General features: G+C 53.5%; 1 protein-coding gene across 1 annotated transcript in view; it reads left to right on the forward strand.

Moving 5' to 3' along the window:
• Positions 1–20,885, forward strand: part of Myo15a (myosin XVA) — a 53,719-nt gene that overhangs the window by 9,843 nt on the left and 22,991 nt on the right. The window contains exons 7-42 of the mRNA XM_005067673.4: positions 665–670; positions 902–1,005; positions 1,121–1,184; positions 2,293–2,406; positions 2,836–2,997; positions 5,506–5,619; positions 6,102–6,160; positions 6,252–6,375; positions 7,063–7,158; positions 7,490–7,621; positions 8,230–8,355; positions 8,904–8,981; positions 9,695–9,843; positions 9,959–10,004; positions 10,159–10,283; positions 11,178–11,295; positions 11,539–11,714; positions 12,120–12,204; positions 12,754–12,807; positions 12,904–12,979; positions 13,055–13,185; positions 13,624–13,719; positions 14,572–14,807; positions 16,035–16,198; positions 16,458–16,530; positions 16,715–16,906; positions 17,210–17,370; positions 17,468–17,562; positions 18,001–18,121; positions 18,221–18,288; positions 18,416–18,493; positions 18,653–18,833; positions 18,920–19,052; positions 19,418–19,523; positions 19,653–19,725; positions 20,708–20,829. Of these exons, the coding sequence (XP_005067730.1) occupies positions 665–670; positions 902–1,005; positions 1,121–1,184; positions 2,293–2,406; positions 2,836–2,997; positions 5,506–5,619; positions 6,102–6,160; positions 6,252–6,375; positions 7,063–7,158; positions 7,490–7,621; positions 8,230–8,355; positions 8,904–8,981; positions 9,695–9,843; positions 9,959–10,004; positions 10,159–10,283; positions 11,178–11,295; positions 11,539–11,714; positions 12,120–12,204; positions 12,754–12,807; positions 12,904–12,979; positions 13,055–13,185; positions 13,624–13,719; positions 14,572–14,807; positions 16,035–16,198; positions 16,458–16,530; positions 16,715–16,906; positions 17,210–17,370; positions 17,468–17,562; positions 18,001–18,121; positions 18,221–18,288; positions 18,416–18,493; positions 18,653–18,833; positions 18,920–19,052; positions 19,418–19,523; positions 19,653–19,725; positions 20,708–20,829 (4,038 nt within the window). The remainder of the gene's footprint in view (positions 1–664; positions 671–901; positions 1,006–1,120; positions 1,185–2,292; positions 2,407–2,835; positions 2,998–5,505; positions 5,620–6,101; positions 6,161–6,251; positions 6,376–7,062; positions 7,159–7,489; positions 7,622–8,229; positions 8,356–8,903; positions 8,982–9,694; positions 9,844–9,958; positions 10,005–10,158; positions 10,284–11,177; positions 11,296–11,538; positions 11,715–12,119; positions 12,205–12,753; positions 12,808–12,903; positions 12,980–13,054; positions 13,186–13,623; positions 13,720–14,571; positions 14,808–16,034; positions 16,199–16,457; positions 16,531–16,714; positions 16,907–17,209; positions 17,371–17,467; positions 17,563–18,000; positions 18,122–18,220; positions 18,289–18,415; positions 18,494–18,652; positions 18,834–18,919; positions 19,053–19,417; positions 19,524–19,652; positions 19,726–20,707; positions 20,830–20,885) is intronic.

The raw sequence follows: 20,885 nt of genomic DNA on the forward strand, positions 1-20,885 counted from the left end.
GTGCCATAGTTAGCTATGACCGCCCTGGGTGGCTCTGCTCATTCTTACCTATTTAGAGAATTTTCCAGGGTCTGCTATGCATCCATTAGCCCTGTACAGAGAATGGGACCCAAGTGTGCAAAGAGACAGATACTACCTGCTTATCCACAGGGCTGACTTTCTATAGGGACACAGATAATATCCAGGAAAATACATTTGCTGAGGCACTGAGTACCATGAGGAAGAGAAGCTTAAGGGTGCTTCCAGGCACACGGGCCAGCAGGTGCAGATGTCCTGAGACAGGGATGGGTCTAGATGTTGGGGGGCTAGTGAAGGGGGGGGCAGACTGAAGGAGGGGACACAGGAAGCAATAAAACAAGGACTGAGCTTGGAAGTCAGAGCAAGACTGTGATAATGCAGGTGCCACAGGGGTGGGATGGGTCACAAAGAACGCCTTGGTGGCTGTGCTGAGCCTAACAGGAAAGGTAAGAGCAAGGAAACGTCAGAGGAGAACCTGGAAGATGGATGGCAGGAGTCAGGATTTGCAACAGAGACCTGAAAGGGTCCACCAGTGTCTCCACAGACCAAGGCTCCTGGCCTCCTGGAGAGAGAGGTGGCTGGCCTTGTTAGTGAACCATGTTTGTTGTCTCTCGTTTCTGCTCCGGCTTCGCCAACACCCCTGAAGATAAAGGTATGCAGGCTGTGGATGGCCCATGGGCAGCATGGCCAGGGAGTGGAAACACAGGGTGAAGCCTAAGGGTGGGCCTTCCAGGGACAGGGGGGAGACTCTGGGGTTCTGTAAGGAATCTGCTTCCGGTCACTCCTCCAAAGGGAGGGCTCCCTGGGAAGGCCTGTGGGTATGTTTGAGTCATGCCCTGACCCCAGTGCCCATCTCTCCCACAACCTTTCCTTCCTGGTCCAGATCCTGGAGGCAACACCTCTCCTGGAGGCCTTTGGTAATGCCAAAACCGTCAGGAATGACAACTCTAGCCGCTTTGGGAAGTTTGTGGAAATCTTTCTAGAAGGGTGAGTAGGGCCATGGTAGCTGCCCAGAGGCCTTGCAGAGTCCTTCATGGCCCACAGCAGCAACTGAGGCTAAGTGAGCCACCTCAGTCCCTAAGACCTGACTGTGCTTCCCCAGGGGTGTGATCTCTGGTGCCATAACCTCTCAGTACCTGCTGGAGAAGTCAAGGATCGTGTTCCAGGTAGGCGGGCCACAGGCCCGGGTGGTACTGACACTCAGAGTCCAGCATGGGACTGGGGGTAGTAGATTATGAGCAAATGTGTGTGTCCATGTGGAGGGTGTGTATATGTTTGTGTGTGTTTGTGTGTGTGTGTGTGTGTGTGTGTGTGTACGCTCGAGCACGTGTGTGTGTGATCTGAGCCTGTGATCTGTCACCTCCCTTCTTCTACCACAACAGCCTAGTTGGTTCACACCTACCCAGGAGATCAACACAGTGTTCCCACCCCAGGAACACAAGGGTACTTGTGTGGCCCAGCCCTTTGCCTCCTCCAAGTCATGCTGCCAGGCCTCTTGCTCAAGGAGGGCCACCTTACTCTGTGCAGCCCCTTGTACCCAATCACAACTCAGTCTTCAGTGCTTCCCTTCTCGTCTGTGAGACATCAGGTTTTAAGTAGCTAGATGTCTCCAGACAGGAGATGGGTACTATGAGTTCTGACCCCATGGTGTCCCATGGGGCTTGGGGCTCAAGAAGACCTCAGACAAATGGGCCAAGTGAACCACCCGAAGGCCTGCATGTGCACATCTGGGCCACAGAGACACATGTCTCCAGGTGTGCAGGGATAATTTACATAAGAGGAAATGGGCAGACTTGTTCTGTGTCTCCAAACAAAGTAAGGCCAGCACCCCACCACACCAAGATGTTCTCAGATCTCACCCCAGAGATGCCAGCCAACCTGCAGGTCCCTGTGTATGGACATGTTCATATGTGCACAGCTGAGCCTGGCTGAGCAACTGAGCAGTCTCAGATCTCACCCCAGAGATGCCAGCCAACCTGCAGGTCCCTGTGTATGGACATGTTTATATGTGTACAGCTGAGCCTGGCTGAGCAACTGAGCGGTCTCAGATCTCACCCCAGAGATGCCAGCCAACCTGCAGGTCCCTGTGTATGGACATGTTTATATGTGCACAGCTGAGCCTGGCTGCGTGACTGAGCGGTCTCAGATCTCACCCCAGAGATGCCAGCCAACCTGCAGGTCCCTGTGTATGGACATGTTTATATGTGCACAGCTGAGCCTGGCTGCGTGACTGAGCGGTCACTCTTTTAAGCACCTACCTTGCCTTCCTTGTAGGCCAAAAATGAGAGAAACTACCATATTTTCTACGAGCTGCTGGCCGGCCTCCCAGCTCAACTGCGGCAGGCCTTCAGCCTGCAGGAGGCTGAGACCTACTACTACCTGAACCAAGTGAGCATGCATGTCCAAAGAACTACCCAGTTCTGTGGCTCCAAAGTCCCACAGCTCCTGACAGTGAGGACAGGAGCAGCGGGCCTCAGTAGAGAAAGGAGCCCACCTTATCTTCTCTTCAGAGCCTAGAACAGAACTAGCTAAGGTGATGGTAGTACATGCCCCCTCTCTGGAACTAGTTTCCTCTTCTGGGAAATGGGGACAACACAGCACCACTATATAGAGTTGTGGGTGAAGACTGCATGACTTGGTACTGGCCTATAGCCCATCCTCCATTAATGATGGCTGTGGTCAAGGAGCAAGTTCCTGCTCCTCCTCACACTGTCTTTGGAGCTGTCCGGTGTCCCCTCAGAACCTCCTGGAACGCAGGACATGATGGGTCCTCAACTTGAGGCCTGGGCACTGACCCCATCCCCTGCCCCGAACCAGGGTGGGAACTGTGAGATTGCTGGTAAGAGTGACGCAGATGATTTCCGCCGCCTGCTGGCTGCTATGGAAGTGCTCGGTTTCACCAGTGAGGACCAGGACAGTATCTTCCGCATCCTGGCCTCCATCTTACACCTGGGCAATGTCTATTTTGAGAAGCATGAGGTAAGTGGTGCTCAATCTGAGAGGTCACAGCCAGGCCTGCGAGCCTCACTGGTTACACAGTGCATATGCCTTCTTCTCCTCTTTGGGCATATTCTTTTCTCATGGTATGTGAGAATTTTTTTATATGTGCTAGAAAGTCAGACAATTATTTTTAGATGACTGAAAACCTATCCTTCATGTTTTGATTTTGTTTATTGTAAGTTTGGTATTTTTCTTTGGAGGTATTGCCATGTAGATATTTTAAAATTACTTGTAAACAGTTTATCAGTCTTTTCTCATACATCGTGAATTTTTTTTGGTCATTTTGAGAAAAGATCTTCTCTCCAGTGCTTGTGTAGCATGCAGGAAGTCCTGAATTTGATCCTTGCACTCCCAGAAAATCAAGTGGGTGCTGCATACCGGTAGTGGAGGAAGGAAGACCAGAAGTTCAAGTTCATCCTCAGCTCTGCATTGAGATTGAGGGCAGCTTGGACTTCAAGAAACTCTGTCTCAAAAAAAAAAAAAAAAAAGATGGCTCTTCTAATAGAAAGCACTGTGGGGCTCACATGGTGAAAGGAGAATGAATTCCTTCAAGTTGTCCTCTGACCTCCATGCACACCAGGGCATGTATGCCCACACATAAAGACACAACGAATGAATAAATGTTTAAATTTTGTTTTGTTTTTTTGGTTTTTACGAGACAAGGTTTCTCTGTGTTGTTTTGGAGGCTGTCGGTCCAGCCCAGCCTCGAACTCACAGAGATCTGCCTGCCTCTGCCTCCCGAGTGCTGGGATTAAAGGTGTGCGCCACCACCGCCCGGCTAAATTTTGTTTTGTTTTTTAGAGGTAGAGTTTCTCTGTGTAGCCCTGGCTGTCCTGAAACTCGCTTTGTAGATCAGGCTGGTCTCACATTCAGAGATCCACCTGCCTCTACTTCCTGAGTGCTGGGATTAAAGGCATGTGCCGCCATACAGGGCTAAAAATTTTTTTAAAAATTGTGCTTCAGAGATGGCTCAAGTGGCTAAAAACACTCGCTGCTCTTGTAAAGGGCCTGAGTTTAGATCCCAGCACCCATGTTGGGAAGTTCACACCAACTGGTAACTTCATCTCCCTAGGACATGACACCCTTGTTCTGGTCTCTGTAGGCATCTGCACCTGCATGTGCACACACACACAATTAAAAATAAAATAAGTCTTAAAATAATAACCCATTGCCGGGTGTTGGTGGCACATGCCTTTAATCCCAGCACTTGGGAGGCAGAGGCAGGCAGATGTCTGTGAGTTCGAGGCCAGCCTGGTCTACAGAGCAAGTTCTAGGACAGGCTCCAAAGCAATACAGAGAAACCCTGTCTGGAAAAACCAAAATAATAATGCATTGTAGTAAACCATGAAATAGCAATCTGGTTTACTTAATTTCTAGATGGTTATGCAATTATCTTTATCCTGATTTAAAAACCAGGTACTTATTGTATATTCAATTGCCAGATATATGTATGCCTGATTCTAGACTTTAACATTTTGTTGTTAGGTTTGGATTTTTATTTTGTTTTGTTTTATTTGAAACAAGTTCTTGCTATGTAGTTCTCCTGCCTCAGTCTTCCAAGTTCTGGTACTGTAGGCATGTGCCTCTATAGCTGGCCAGTGCCAATAGTTCTGTCTTATAGACTGTCTGTCTGTCTATCTGTCTGTCTGTCTGTCTGTCTGTCTGTCTGTCTGTGTGCCATGTGTATGCAAGTGCTCAAGGAGACCAGAAGAGGGTATTGTATCTCCTAGAGGCAGGTACAGATGGTTGGGAGCTGTTTGATGTGGTGCTGGCAGCCAAACTCAGGTCCTCCAGAAGAGCAGCAAGTTCTCCTAACTGCTGAGTATCTCGCTGTCCTCTCTGTCTGTGTCTGTCTGTCTGTCTGTCTGTCTGTCTCTGTCTCTCTCTCTCTCTCTCTCTCATTCTCTCTCTCTCTCTCTCTCTCTCTCTCTCTCTGTATGTGTGTGTGTGTGTGTGTGTGTGTGTACCCATGTGATGCAGGCTAGGGGTCAACACTGAGTATCTTCTATTGCTCCCCACCTTATGTTTTGAGACAGGCTCTTTCACTGAACCTGTAGCTTGCCATTCCCAATGGGCTGGTCATTGAGCCCAGGAATTGATCCGTCCCTTTAGTGCTGGGGTTACAGATAAGCAGCACCGGGCCTGGCTTTTACTGAGTGCTAGGATGTGAACTCAGGTCCTCACACACATGCACAGCAAGTGTTTTATCCACTGAGCACCTCCCCAGTTCCAGATCTACTAATGTGCACCATCTATCTGCACACACTGTATTTGTAGCCCATCTGTTTGTTTGGAATATTTATTTTGGTGTTGAGGATGGAACCTAGGACCCCCACACATGCCAGGCTGAATTAGCGTCTGTAGTCTGTCCTACCTCGGGGAGCTTCCTCCACGTCTTTTCCAGGCTTTCTCTGCCTTCTAGCTTGTTTCTGTTTTTCTAAGGCCAACCAGTTTAGCTCAGGCTTACTGCCCTGGTGTTTTGCATAGACTGATGCCCAGGAGGTGGCCTCTGTGGTAAGCGCCCGGGAGATCCAGGCTGTGGCAGAGCTGCTTCAGGTCTCCCCTGAGGGCCTGCAGAAGTCCATCACCTTCAAAGCAACTGTGAGTCTGAGGGCCCTGCGTTCTGACAAGGGCCTATTCCTCCGGGGCCACAGCTCCCTCTCCCTCCCCACCTCACCCCCTCCTCTCAGTCAAATCTGAAGAGGTGGTGCCTCACTTCAGGCCTCCACATGGGCTTTTCCCAGCCTTGATTCTCTTATTCTTCTACTCCTGCCTGTGTGTCTGGAGTTGGGGGTGGACACTGGCACACATGACATGCTCACCTCCAGGAAGCATTCTCCAATCCTGGCTGGATCAGAGCTTCCTTCCCCTTCCAGGCTGATCCCAGATGTCTTCTTATGCCCATTTCCCCCATTACACCAACAGTACCCTCCTCTGCTTGAATGGCCAGGTAAAGAGAAAGTATTCTGGCCTGCTTTGGCCAGCAGTGAGCATGAGACCAGTTATTCCATATCTCCAGCCCTCCAGGGGCTTTTGGAGGCATTGGCCAGCCAGCTGTCACTCAAAGGTCATGTTCTTCCCAGGAGACAATTCGAGAGAAGATCTTCACACCCCTAACTGTAGAGAGTGCCGTGGATGCCAGGTGAGACTGTACCCGATTGCCTTATTCCCAGACCCCCAGTGCCCCTTTCCTGAGCCCACTCACCTCCAGCCCAACATGGCCTCTGCTCCAGGGATGCCATCGCCAAGGTCTTATACGCACTGCTGTTTGGCTGGCTCATCACCAGGGTCAACGCTCTAGTGTCTCCAAAACATGATACATTGTCCATCGCCATCCTGGACATCTATGGCTTTGAGGTATGGCTGAATGGGACCAGACTAGGCCTTACCCTTAGGAAGCAATCAGGGAGGCTGGTTGGGGACAGTGTGTAACAGTCTCATGTGACCACAGCTCTGACATGTAGTTAGCATTGGGGAGCCCTTACCCCTTCAGCCCTTACTTCAGCTGGTCAGGGGCCAGAGTCAACTTTCTGGAATAAGGAAACATCCCTAGGTGAAGGAACCCTATCTGTAGAAGTCAGAGGCATGGGGATACCTTGTTTGGGGAGCCAATGTTGTTGTGGGGAAGACTGCTGTACTTAGTGAGGATAATGGGGAAAGGCTGAATAAAACTTCCATAGCAAAACCACAACAAACACTCACAAGGCACAAGTGCATGCCAGGCACTGTTGTTTATAAAGCCACTCCATGAAAAGCCATGTATGGAAGCTATTGCCAAGATCCCTATTTTACAAACAACCAGAAAGTGGCAGGGCCAGGTCTGGAACCCAGGCAGAAGGCCTGGGGGCCTAAGCTTTTGGCTCTTCTTTGGACCCCGTCTGGTGGGCAGAGGGCCCTACAGGGTCTGTGGCCAGGGTTCAACTATTTGAAACTACAGCCATGGAATGCAGGGAGTGACCTGGGCTTGGGCCTGGAGAAGGTACACGGGGCCGTGATGGGTACAGATGGTTGCTGACCAGACCTCGCCTCCCATCTGCTTGGCAGGACCTGAGCTTCAACAGCTTTGAACAACTATGCATCAACTATGCCAACGAGAACCTTCAGTACCTGTTCAACAAGATCGTCTTCCAGGAGGAGCAGGTGTGCAGCCTCCACACTCATGCTTGTCCATCCTCGCTGCTCAGGGGCCGCCCTGAACACAGACCGTGTCAGGGAACTGGAGAGAAAGGCGTGTCAAGCAGGGGCAGCACGTATGAGGCCCGTGCGGGCTTTGGAGGGAAAGCCCTGGGTTGCTAAGCCTAGAGAGGAGTTCTCTTGGGACCTTTCTCAGCCCCTTCTGATCCAGGAAGAGGGAACTGGAGGCCCTGAGGGTCCAGGTTGTCCTGGTAGGATGCTGGCTCCAAGTTACAGAAGGCAGGATGCAGAGATAAGTCCTTCTGGGTGGAGGTGGCTGAGCCCACACTGTTCACAGGAAGAGTACATTCGAGAGCAGATGGACTGGCGAGAGATTGCCTTTGCTGACAACCAGCCCTGTATCAACCTCATCTCCCTCAAGCCCTACGGCATCCTGCGCATCCTGGACGACCAGTGCTGCTTTCCACAGGTAAAACTCAGCTGCTTCTATGGCCAGAGTCCGAGTCTGGTAGACTCCCTGCCTGAGGCCACCCCTCTGTGCTCAAGTCTGGGCAGGAAATGTGATGTTGTGACATTATCTACAGCAGTGATTCTCAACCTTCCCAATGCTGCAACCCTTTAACACAGGTCCTCACATTATGGTGACCCTCAAACATAAAATTATTTCCATTGCTGCTTCATAACTGTAATTTTGCTAGTTACAAAATGTAAATATCTATTTTTTCCAATGGTCTTAGGTGACCCCTGTGAAAGGGTCGTTCTGCCCTCTAAATGGTAAAGACCCACAGATTGAGAACTGCTGATCTATAGTCACCTGCCGTGAGGTGACCTGGGTTTGGGCCACATACTCTGACTTAAACACAGGGTATATATGACGTTGGTGAGAATATACAGGCAGCTGGAAATCCACTGATTCAGCCACAGCTGTGGGCCTCTCTCCCAGGGCTCAGTCAGCCTCCCATGACTGTGAGCCATTCTTCTCCAGCACCCTCTGGGGAGCAGAGCAATCAGGGCTGAAGAATTTGGCACCAGGTCAGAAACAGGTGCCTAGGCCAACTCCCCCCCCCTCCCCTGCAGGCCACAGACCACACATTCCTGCAGAAGTGCCACTACCACCACGGCGCCAACCCACTCTACTCTAAGCCCAAGATGCCGCTGCCAGAGTTCACCATCAGGCACTACGCAGGCAAGGTCACCTACCAGGTGAGAGTGGAGACAGCCAGCATGACCTCAGGTGCTGTGTCCTGCAGGCTGGAGACAGAACCGCAGTGTGGCCTCGCCATGATTCTGGTTCTGGTGCTGCAGCCCCTCGGCTGTGTGAGTTCTCTGAGCCAGTTTCCTCGTCTGAAAAATGGGGCTAATAATGGCAATTTTTCAGAGGTAGAGGTGAGACTTGGGGTAGATTTGACAGAGTACCTGAGTGCCTGTTACTGGTAATGGTGTCATGTGGTCATTATTATCCAAATCACAACATAGGATTTCACGTTTCTGTATCTATTTGGACCTTATCTTCCTCATCTGCAGAATGGGTAGGAAGAAGTGAAGCCTAGTCTGGGTGGTATCTGCCCCCAAAGAGTGAGCAGGGTAAAGCAGACAAGGAGAGGCCAGGACAGAGGGGAGGACAGCAGGCAGGTGGGAAGTCTGGTAGAAGATGAAGGAATGCGGAGGACTGGGACCGAGCCTTTCCTGCACCTGGCTGAATACACCAGGTGAGCGGGACCAGCTGCAGACCCACCAGTCCCCTCTTTCAGGTGCACAAGTTCCTGGACAAAAACCACGACCAAGTGCGCCAGGATGTGCTGGACTTGTTTGTGCGCAGCCGCACAAGGGTAAGTCAGCCTGGCCTGGTGGCTGCCCCACTCCAGTGGCCCTGCCCACATTCCCAGCAGCACCTGCTACTCCTACACCCCGACCCCACCCCACCCACAACATCCCCACCCCTCACCCCCAGCCCCCCACCCCCACTCGCCCCAGTCCAGGAAAGGGGAAGTCACCAGGCTTGCTCTTTAATTCACCCTTGCCCCAGCCACCTGCCGTGGGCCCCACCTCAGTCCCTCCAGAGACCCTTCTGACTTGGTTCAGTGTTAACCAACTTACCACTGACACTGAGTTCTGGATTCTTCATTTATGTTTGAAGCCTGACACTCTGGGGAGTGCACAGGGGACAAATTTGGGTTCCTTGGAAGGCCAGCCCACTGCTCATCAGTAGATGGACCTGTGGCAAAAGCTCTGGTGGCATCCCCTCCCCTGCGGGCTCTCCTTTTCCTCTTCTGTCAAACCAGCCGAAGCTCCTGACCAGGGCCAGGTTCACAGCTAGTGCTGTGCGGTCTCCAGAAAGAAAGAGAAAAGCAGTCATGCTGTGGGCTGGGTCCCCTGGGAGATATTGAGCTCATATGCAAGCTAGGATGGCAGGGACATCTGGAGTCAAGTTGTTTTTCAGAGCCTTTCAGTCCAGGGACTTGACTCTGATTGTTTTGTCCCTGTTCCAACCCCCATCCCCCACTGCTTCTGTCATTGGCTTGCAATACCTTGGCCCCTCCAGGTGGTGGCACACCTCTTCTCCAGCTATGCTGCACAGACTGCCCCTCCACGCCTGGGCAAGAGCAGTTCCATTACCCGACTCTACAAGGCTCACACTGTGGCAGCCAAGTTCCAGCAGTCGCTCCTGGATCTGGTGGAAAAAATGGAGAGGTGTGTCGGGTGGGAGGACAGAGCACCCAGCGGCACTTTGCCCCAGGGCCCTCGGGGATGAGCACTCAGCTCCCTCTGTCTGAGATCTCACCCCACCTCTCCCGCCTCTGCCCAGGTGTAACCCCTTGTTCGTGCGTTGCCTGAAACCCAACCATAAGAAGGTGAGGCCCCTGGGAAAGTCAAAATCCTCTTCCCTGTGACATGTGACACTGGGCAAGTGGCACAGCCTCTCTGGACCCCTGCCTGCCCGCTGCGGGGCTACTCACCCCTGCCTTTGTCCAGAGTGGGTGATAGGCAGATGTCCTCTCTGCCTAGGAACCTGGTCTCTTTGAGCCAGATGTGATGATGGCACAGTTACGCTATTCAGGGGTTCTGGAGACTGTGCGGATCCGCAAGGAAGGATTTCCGGTGCGACTGCCCTTCCAGGTGTTTATCGACAGGTACTTCCACTGGGTAGCTCCTAGCCGCACAGATTTCTGTCCAAGACCCCACAAGCTAGACCACATAGGATCTGTCATGCCCTGTTGTTCAGGCTGTACACTATACAAGACATGTTAGATTCAACATGGGAAATATATTTGTTGTGGTGTGGTTTTCTTTTTCTTTATTTTCCTTTTCAAGACAGGGTTTCTTTGTGTAGCTTTGTAGACTAGGCTGGCCTTGAACTCACAGAGACCTGACTGCCTTTGCCTCCCGAGTGCTGGGATTAAAGGTGTACTGGTTTCCTTCCTTCCTTCCTTTCTTCCTTCCTTCCTTCCTTCCTTCCTTCCTTGTTTCTTTCTTTCTTTCTTTCTTTTTTTGTTTTTTTCGAGACAGGGTTTCTCTGTGGCTTTGGAGGCTGTCCTGGAACTCACTTTGTAGACCAGGCTGTCCTCGAACTCACAGAGATCCGCCTGCCTCTGCCTCCCAAGTGCTGGGATTAAAGGCGTGCGCCACCAACACCCGGCTTCCTTCCTTTCTTTCTATTACGTGTATTCACTTACTGGGTTATAGCTCAAATGTGTCAATGTGTGTGGAGGTTACAGGACAGCTTTTAGGAGTCAGTACTCTATCTCCATCATGTGGAAGAGATAAGTTTGCCAGAGACTTGGTGACAGGAACCTTTGTTTACTACGTTGAACCCATCTAAGGTGATTTTTATAGCTATTAGGACAAGCTCCAGCAGGTGTCAGTAAAGGGTTTGTTCTGCTGAAATAGTGTATTGCAGTTTTGACACCTTGAATTAGTTTTGAGGACAGTTCTGTGAGCAAGCCACCTATTGGACCATACCCCTGCCCCGCCCAGACACGGGGATGGAGTAACATCGAGCCCTCAGACTGAGTTTGGTCCCCCAGGTACCGCTGCCTGGTGGCCCTCAAGCTCAACGTGCCTGCGGATGGGGACATGTGTGTGTCGCTGCTGAGCCGGCTATGCACAGTCACTCCAGACATGTACCGTGTTGGGGTTAGTAAGGTGAGCTCTAGAGACACCCTCATTCAGTGATATCCAAGTGGTACTCCAAGAGCCGTCCCGATGCCTAAGCTTGGGATGTTTATCCACCTCAGCTCTACTCAGGTAGCTCCCCAATGTCTGGTGCACCAGTACCCTAGCTCTTGCTGTTCCAAACTCCCAGCCAAGCTCCGGGAGGCAGCCCTGTCTTCTCTGATTTTTGTGGGCTCTTCAATAGGGGTATTTATTGCTACCGCCCACCTCCAGCTCTTCCTCAAGGAGCACCTGCACCAGCTGCTGGAGAGTATGCGGGAGCGAGTCCAGAACCGAGCTGCCCTCACCCTGCAGCGCTACCTGCGAGGCTTCTTCATCCAGCGGCACTTCCGCTCCCTGCGGCGGAAGATCATCCTACTGCAGAGCAGGGCCCGTGGCTTCCTGGCCAGGTGAGGCCCACAGAAGGGAGAGTCTCTGGGGTCCTCCAGTCTCAGAGGAGCCCAAGCTCAAACAGTGAGCTCCCTGCCTCTGGAGGCATGAAAGCTGAAAGAGGCTTTCCCCGGGAGGATGACCTGATTCTCCAAGTTACTGCTGACTGTGGATCTGACTGAGAGGGTTTTCCTGTTACCTCACATCAGGGCTCTTGGACTATCACATGACGGGGTGGTATGTGACCCCTGTGAGGATCAAACAAGGCCCTACCACTAGATTTGCTGTGTGGATTTGGCTATGTCTCTGTCCCACATTGAACTCGTTTTTTCCTTTGAGACAAAGGATCCCTGAGTGAAGTATGGGCAGTGACAGAGGCATCTCTGACCCTGTGTCAGCCCATGGCCTCCTCTTTGACTCCTCAGACAACGCTACCAGCAGATGAGGCAGAGTCTGGTGAAGTTCCGTTCCCTGGTGCATACCTATGTGAATCGCCGCCGCTACCTCAAGGTACTGGCCTGCCTGGGTTGGGGCAGGGGTGGGGGTGCACTTAACCCAAGAGGAACCTATCCCCGGTACAAGTCCCTGCCGTGCCCTCCTCCTGAGCTGGGTGACTGTGGCTCCTCTGAGGCCTGTTTCCTGGCACGTCCCTTGGGGCATGGAGAAGAGTGGAAGGAAATGCTGTATGGAGAGATGTAGCCAGCACTGGGGTCATCGTGAGCTTCAGGCAGGACTGGCACTGGGTGACTGGAATCTCCTTAGTGGGATTTGGTACTTAGCTCCCTGCCAGTCTTGTCCTCTGTCACATAAACCAACTGCCAGTGGTAAATGTCATTCCGTTCCCAAAGCTCGGAAGGCGTGCAAGGCCTTCAGTGAAACGAGGTTCCCCCGAGTCTGGCCAATACATCCCCTCCCATCTCTGGCTACTCCTTTGCCTCCCTTGCCTGAGGTCCCATCAGTGCCACCAGGAAGGAGCCTCCAGGCCACAGGCCCTTCCCTACTGCTCGCGCCTGGCCATGGTTTTTGCCACCTGTGCCCTGACCATTTGCTCTCCTGCAGCTGAGGGCAGAGCGGAGGCGCCGGGCACAGGAGGCACGGCTGCGTGAGCAGGAGGTGGGTGCAGGGTCCGAGACACAGCAGGGGGACAGGGAGGGCGAGCAGCAGGCGAAGCGTGGCGGCTGTCCTCTCACCCCTTGCCCACCCCTCCAGGAGCTCAGCAAACGTGAAGTGGTGCCAGTAAGACACCTGGAGGTGCCAGCCGAGGTAGCTGGGCTCCTACAAGCAGGTGTGTCATCTCTAGCAGCAGCGGGGAAGGGCTGGGGAGAAGCGTGCGATCACTACATGCTTCCACTGTCTACAGGCCTCAAGCTGTCCAGTGTGCCCCAAGTAGCCATTGTCCGGACTCCTAGGTTCCAGGCTGAGCCCTGTGTCACACTTCCCCTTGACATCAACAACTACCCCATGGCCAAGTTCGTCCGATGCCACTTCAAGGTGAGGGCTGGTACCAGCAGCCTGACTCTGGGCACTGAAATTCAGAGCTGGCACAGCCTCCCTGAAAGCTTTTGTGGTATGGACGTGAGGCCACTGGGAGCCCCGGGGCCCTAACAGAGGTGAAACCCTCTTGGACTCCAGCTGTACAGCTCACCAACCAGCCTGGGATAGTCAGAGATAATCAGCCTGACTAGGAGGTGGCACAGTGCCTGCCTCTGCGTCCTGCCCTCCAAGGGCCCAGCAGCGTTGCTCTACCTCCCCCAGTTGCTCTCTGAGGGGCATAGTCTGCCCTCACCAGACCTCAGCTTCATCATCTAGGCACTTGAGTGGGCAGCCTGCCCCATGGTCTCCTGCACTCTTGTCCAACACAAGGTGGAAGAGACATGGATGTGTCTGTTGTCCCCAATGTCACCTCCCATGCCCTCCTTGTGTCCCCAGGAACCCTCCTTTGGGATGCTGACAACACCCCTGAAGATGCCTCTCACACGGTTACCTGTGGAACACCATTCGGAAGCCATAAGTGTCTTTAAGCTAGTATGGGATCTGTCCCAGACTAACATCAAGCGCATAACCCTACACATGCCAAGTCACAAGCTCCCTTGCCCCCAGGCATCAAGTGCATAGCCTTACACGAGAGGAGGTTACAAGCTTCCTCTTTATTCCCTGGACATCCTCCTTGGCCTTCAAGTCCCACACCTCTTCTTGAAGCTATATGTCAGTGTAAAGATCTGGGCCTCCTTCTGAGAGTCTTTTCCCCCAGCCAGCCCCCTGGCACTGCTGCCTCAGAGTCTCTCTGGTACTGCCTAATGACTCCCAGGTAGAGGAAGACAGTCCTTGCTCTGACCCAGGACCATCAACATGTGCAGAGGGATGTTCAGAGGCTGGGAACACAATTGAGGCCCCAGGTCCAGTCTCAGGAGGCAGGCAAGCCACAGGAGGCAGCCTGGAGAAGGAAGCTTTGGAGATGAGGAGAGTTTAAGGGGAAGGAGGAAGTCATTGGGAACAGGACAGGAGAGATGGGAAGAAAAGGAATGTGGTCAGTGAGACTTAGGTTGCAGGCCCCCAGGTCCCATCTCACCAGAGAGCTGGGGAGTCCTGGAAGGTGTTTCCTGGGAGTGATGTGGTCAGGTCTGAATGCTAGAGAACCCTCTAGGCCAAGTGGAGCCAGCTGGAGGCCAAGGATACAAAAGAATGCTGGGAATGAATGGGAGCCACAAGGGGTTTGTGGGCAGGAGAGGAAGTCAGTGTGTACTTTGGATCCTAACTTTCCTGCTAGCGGTTTGTCATTGAATAGTAGGGTGGTATTGGAATACGAGGACTTTTTATGGGCAGGAGAACATGACAAGAAGGTGGGCGGTAGCCCACAAGCGTCTGTCTGTGCCCTAGATCCTGCGTTTCATGGGAGACCCCCACCTGCATGGCACCCAGGAGATGATCTTGGGGAACTACATTGTGCACCAGGGCCTGGTGGAGCCAGATCTGAGGGATGAGATCCTAGCCCAGCTGGCCAACCAGGTGTGGCGCAATCACAATGCCTACAATGCCAAGCGCGGCTGGTTGCTGCTGGCCGCCTGCCTAAGTGGCTTCGCACCTTCCTCACACCTCGACAAGTTCCTCCTCAAGTGAGTGCAACCCAAGGGCAATAGGTGACTGGAGGTTTGAGTTTGGAGGTCAGGCCAGTGGGTGCCTCTGTGTTGACAGAAGACCAGTATGGATGGCAGCCAGAGCTGCAATCACTTTACTGAGCCTGGAGCCAGGAGAAAGGCAGGCTCTGCTGCAGAAGGGAGGAACCAGGTCAGAATGGATGAAGACTGACAGAACCTGGGGTGGGGTAAAATGGGGTGTGGAGGACTGGGAAAAGAGTTCTTAGCTCTTAGGTCTCTTAGATTGTGGGGTGGACAGGGGCTAGGAGGCCAGCTGGGCTCAGACAATCTAGATGCAAATCCCAAGCTCAAGTCCGTGATTTTGGGCAAATCACTTAACCTCTCCAGGCCTTGGTTTTGTCTCCTATAGAATGGGGGTGATGATCGCAACTACTGTACGGTATATGCTATTGTACCGAACAGAGATGGGCGTGTGGCAAGTGTCAGGTGGGCACGACCATGATGACAATGTATCCCTGATGCTGGTGAGGTGCAGGGCCTGTGAGAAATAGTGCACAAGCTTACCACGTGACCCAGGGCCAGTGCCTCTCTTTTCTCTGCTGTAAGAGGGGGACGGCAACAGGATCCACCCAGCAGGATAGCAATGGCTCCAGATGGCGAGGAAGCTCTCCAGGCCAGCAGGCAGAAAACGGCCATTCCTCAGTGCTGTGGCTGTGGTGGCTCCAGCAGCAGCAGAGTAGGGCCACTGACTGTGGGGCCTTCCTGAAAGTATAACCCTGGTCCCTCTCATGGCAGAATGGGTAGGGACATGATAAGGACCTGCTGATGGGAACAGATTGATCACTGGCCCTGAGCCGTTGGACCCTCACAGCCATCTCTTACACAGATGAAAACTAGGAGGCCAGGCTAAGGGCAGGTGGTCACCCAGCCTACCGAGTGAAGGGATGGGGACAAAGCCCTACAGAGTGCGGGTTCTGGCCCATGCTTAGTCATATGCCCCACTGAACAATGACATTCTACTCCATTCTGGGACTTCTGTGCTAGACTGGATACTTCTGGGCTAACTCGGAACCTTTTTTTTTTTGTTTGGGGGGGGCAGCCTCAGCACTCTAGGCTATGAAAGCCTGTGAGTGTGCTCTCTAACCCATTCCATTTGTGTGATAACCTGAGGCCTTTTCAACTCACCTTAGAGCTAAGGGCTAGCCTGAGCCTACAGTAGGCTCCAACTCTCCATTCCTCCCCCAGGTTTGTGTCTGATTATGGGCAGAATGGCTTCCAGGCTATGTGCCAGCATCGCCTCCTGCAGGCTATGGGCTCAGGGGCTGCCCGCACCTTCCCCCCCACGCAGCTCGAGTGGATTGCCATTCAGGAGAAGGCCAGTATGGCTCTAGATGTGAGCTGCTTCAATGGTATGTAGGTTCATCCCTCTTCTCTTCTCTTCTCTTCTCTTCTCTTCTCTTCTCTTCTCTTCTCTTCTCTTCTCTTCTCTTCCAAAAGGAAGAGCAGCTGGAGGCAGCAGCAGCCAACAAAGGATCTGAAGCCAGGGAGGGGTTCGTGTCAATGTGGCAGTGAAGGGAAGTGGGGTTTGGGATACAGGGTAAGGGGTATAGGAGCCAGGGAGGCTGACCTGGAGATGCCCCTGACTGAGTGCAGCAATGCCTGTGCCAGGTGACCAGTTCTCCTGTCCGGTACATGCCTGGAGTACGGGGGAAGCGGTTGCTGGAGACATTCTGAAGCACAGGTTGGCTCCTCGAATGCCGCATCTGGCACCCCATGACCTGGGAAGAAGGGAGGGGCAGGAGGCACCATCAGGAGGGGGGCGTCCAGAAAGCCACTCTGGCCATGCCTGGAGTCTGATTCACACCCCAGGATCTCCAGGCAATGCCTGACAGTTTCACTCTTTATTTCCTCTGCACACTGATCAGGGGACTGACTGATGGTTGGAGGGGCTGGACAGTGGCCATGAAGAACGGAGTCCAGTGGGCAGAGCTGGCTGGACATGATTATGTGCTGGATCTGGTGTCAGACCTGGAACTGCTCCGGGACTTTCCTCGACAGAAATCCTACTTCATTGTGGGTGCAGAAGGGCCATTGGCTGGCAGAGGAGATGCCAGAGGGTATGTAGCTACTTGCCCAGACCACCTCCCCTGGGCAGCTGGCTCAAACCACCAGCTGTAGGGAAAGGCTGAGTTCTGGGGGTGGGGTTGTTTTATGTTTGGTTGTTTGAATTGAGCAAACCCCAAGTTCCTGGGCTCAAGCCATCTTCCTACCTTAGCTTTGGAAGCCTGGAGCTACAGGTGTGCACACCCATACCTAGTAATCCCACCCCTCGATTGGGGAAGCCACCCATCACAGGACACACAGGAGTGTCAGGGAATCTCTTTGGGGGTCAGCTGTCCTGTACCTCCTTTCATCCACAGGGTGTTTGGGAACTGCTGGGATTCAGATGAGGACACGCCCACAAGGCCCCAGCCCCAGGACCACATGCCCAAAATGCATGACTTTGATGGGTATTGCAGCCACAATGAGGACGGAACAAATGGGGAAACTGAGGCCCAGAGATGGACAGCAACCCGCCAAGGTCAATCAGCAATGGCCATTACATTAGAGGGAACAGAGCCCAGAGGGTGTGGAGACCCACAGGAGAAGTAAACTTGGCCTTTATGTGCCTTTCCCAGCTGCAGGCAGCACCGGAGAGCCCACTGTGCCCCCCAGGGAGCTGGATGGATACTTGGACAGCCTCTTCGACCCTGTGCTGGCCTGTGGGGATGCGGTAGGGATGCAGAGGGATGTCCACAGGTGGCAGGCTCAGTGTGTGTACCAGAGACATATCCACATCTTAGGGTGACATCTGAGCCTTACACAGCCAGGGCCCTAGGGCAGGGGTTCCAGCCTAGGTTTGTACTGGGGGCAGGGAAATGTTGGGGTTACCTGACAGCTGGAGGTGCCCCTGGATGCCATGGAAGGAACCACAGCTAACTGTCAGAACTCCAACAGTCACATCTGGCAGAAGCCACACTCCTAGAAGGGGCTGGGTCGCCTGTTTCCAAATCTCATAAGACTTCCTTGCCCTAGGAAACCCCAGCACAGACACTGGCTCCCACAATTCATTCCTTGTGGAGGGGCTGGGTTGGGAGCTTGGGCTGGTATCAGGTGCCTGTTGCCATGGATCCTGGGGATCACAGCAGTGAGGCGGCCACTGCTGCCCCAGGACCTGGAGAAGCCGACAGCCATTGCCTACCGCATGAAAGGTGGGGGCCAGCCAGGTGGAAGCGGCAGCGGTGCTTCTGAAGATACCTCCCGGAGACCCCCAGGCCCCAAGGTCAAGCCCAGTCAGTGCTTCCTAAATATGCTTCTGGGCTAGGGGCAGATGTGCATAGGGGAGGTCCTACTTTCCCAGCACCCGTGCCCACCTCTGTCCGTTTCCCCAGTTCCAGGCCTGGATGCCTCCACACTGGCTCTGCAGCAAGCCTTCATCCACAGGCAGGCTGTGCTACTGGTGAGTGTGGGCAGGACACAGTGTGTGTGTGTGTGTGTGTGTGTGTGTGTGTGTGTGTGTGTGTGTGTTTGTACAAGAGAGCGCGTGCATGCACGTGTACACAGGTCACCCAGTCACCTATTCCCAGGCCCGGGAGATGACCCTACAGGCTTTGGCACTCCAGCAGCAGCCCATAAGTGCAATCTCAAGACCCCAGCTCCCAGAGGTGAGGAGAGCGCTTCCAGGGTAAACAGGATTACTGTGTTACCCCAGGACTTTACTGTCTCTGAGGCCAAGTATTCTATAGTCCACTTGGGCAGAGCTGGGGTACCTGGGAGTAAGCTGGTATGTCCTGGATGGCCACTTCATGACCTGCTCTCCACAGAGACCACTAGGTCCAGAGGCACGGCCGAAGATTGTAGGCACTGGCCCTCCAGCCAAGCCCGTGCTCGTGCGTCCCACTCCACAGCCGTTGGCCCCAGGATCTGTGGCAAAGGGCCCGAAGATCCCTAGCAAGCCTGTGGCTGCCCCCATCCTAGCTCAGGATTGGACTACTCCAGAACCCAGTGAGTGTCCATCCAAGTCCTGAGACTGCCCAAATAGGCTAGGACAGCTGGGCCCCATGGCCTCACCTGGCCACCTGCCCTCACAGTTTCAGCCTCCCCAGAGCTGGTTCGGTCTTCCACACTCAACTCCGAGCACTTCCCTCAGCCCACACAGCAGATCAGAAGCATTGTCAAGCAGTGCAAGCAGCCACCCTGGGCAGGGCGCCCTGAGGCCCGAAGGTGGGTTCAGACACCAGCCTCAGCCCTGGCTCTTAGGGGTTCATCACTATTCAAGATGGGCCCCTGGGCTGGGCGGTGGTGACGCACACCTTTAATCCCAGCACTTGGCAGGCAGAGGCAGGTGGATCTCTGGAGTTCATAGACCAACCTGGTCTATAAGAGCTAGTACCAGGACAGCCTCCAAAGCCACAGAGAAACCCTGTCTCGGAAAAAAAAAAAAAAGATGGGCCCTTGGGCTGCCATGGTCTCTACTGAGCCAGACAGCCTTAGCCCTTCTCTGGTGCTTATTGGTAATGGTGGGGGAAGTGGCCTCCTCTTGGGAATTATGGATAAGGTATGTCCAACCTGTATGGGTCACCTGCCAGAACGGATGGTGGGAAGGTGTTCAGGAGGCCACCTGACCCCCATGAGGAAGCCCTAATGATCCTGAAGGGACAGAAGACTCACCTGGCAGCAGTGCCTGGCACTCAGGTGAGGAGTGGGTTGGGTACCCCAGAGGGGTAAAGGCCTCAGAAGCCAGTTGCCCTCTCGGAATGGCCCTATGCCTCCCCTCCACAGTCTGTTTACTGTCCCTTGAGTGCTCTGTTTGTGGTGGGACAGGTGTCCAGAGAGGCTGTGGCCCTGGTGAAGCCAGTGACCAGTGCCCCAAGGCCATGCATGGGGCCCACTCCAGGTGAGGGCCTCAAGGTGGGGTATGCAAGTGTCCAGATGACTGAGCCTGTGAGCACAGGGGTGTTTGGAGGGGCTGTGTGAGAACAGAGATGCTGGGGGGGCTGTGTGAGCACAGGGGTGTTTGGGGGAACTGTGTGAACACAGTGGTGTTTGGAGGGGCTGTGTGAGAACAGAGATCTGGGGGAACTGTGTGAGCACAGGGGTGTTTGGAGGGGCTGTGTGAGAACAGAGATCTGGGGGAGCTGTGTGAGCACAGGGGTGTTTGGGGGAGCTGTGTGTGTTTCTGAATCAAAGTATGCACACTGGTGTCATTATAACATCACCCCATGAATCGCTAGTTTCAGGCCAGCCCCACCATAGCTTGGAATCCTACTGAGGTTCATCAAAACAAAACTATTTGTCCCTACCTGCTAGAGGTGAGGAAACAGAAACATAGATATTAAGTGGTTTTCCAGGGCCACCCAGCTTGAAAATATCAGACCAGAGATATAAACCCAACCCTTTGCACCAAAAGAGAAGCCCTGTAATCAGGCAGTGACCCTAAAATATGAGTCAGCTCAGCTCACATGTTGTCTCTGACAAAAGCTCCTGTAATGACCATCAAGCTCCTCACTGTGATCTTGACCATCCCGTATCATCTATCAGTCCAATCCCATAGCTTTCCGTCTCCCCTCCTTCCTCTTGATGCATTCGGTTCCTGTAACTATAAGACACCAAACCTGCTCCCACCTCAAGGCCTTTGTACTTGCTGTCTCCTCCAAGAGAAATGTTCTCCCTCACAGGCTTTGGGTGCCTGGCTCCTCCTTGCCCATCAATCAGGCGTCAGCTCAAATGTCACTTCAGAGAGGTTTGCCCAGTCCTCCTGAATCACCCTCCTGTACATTCATGACACCTCCTATCCCACAAGCACCATAAGGCCCTCCCTGGTTCTGCTGGGTCCCAGGAAGCTCCCCCCTTATGTTCTCTGCCCCTGCTCTCCACAGTGCAGCCTTCAAGGTCGCTGGAGCCTCCAGAGGATCCTGTGCAGACACAGCTACACCGCCTAGTCAACCCCAACTTCTATGGCTACCAGGACACCCCCTGGCAGATCTTCCTGCGCAAAGAGGTGCCAGGAGCAGGCTAGAGGATAGGCTAAATATGGGCAGGGTTATCTAGGAAGCT

Source organism: Mesocricetus auratus, unplaced genomic scaffold (genome assembly GCF_017639785.1).
Source record: "Mesocricetus auratus isolate SY011 unplaced genomic scaffold, BCM_Maur_2.0 Super-Scaffold_100007, whole genome shotgun sequence".
In the NCBI taxonomy this organism is placed as follows: Eukaryota; Metazoa; Chordata; class Mammalia; order Rodentia; family Cricetidae; genus Mesocricetus; species Mesocricetus auratus.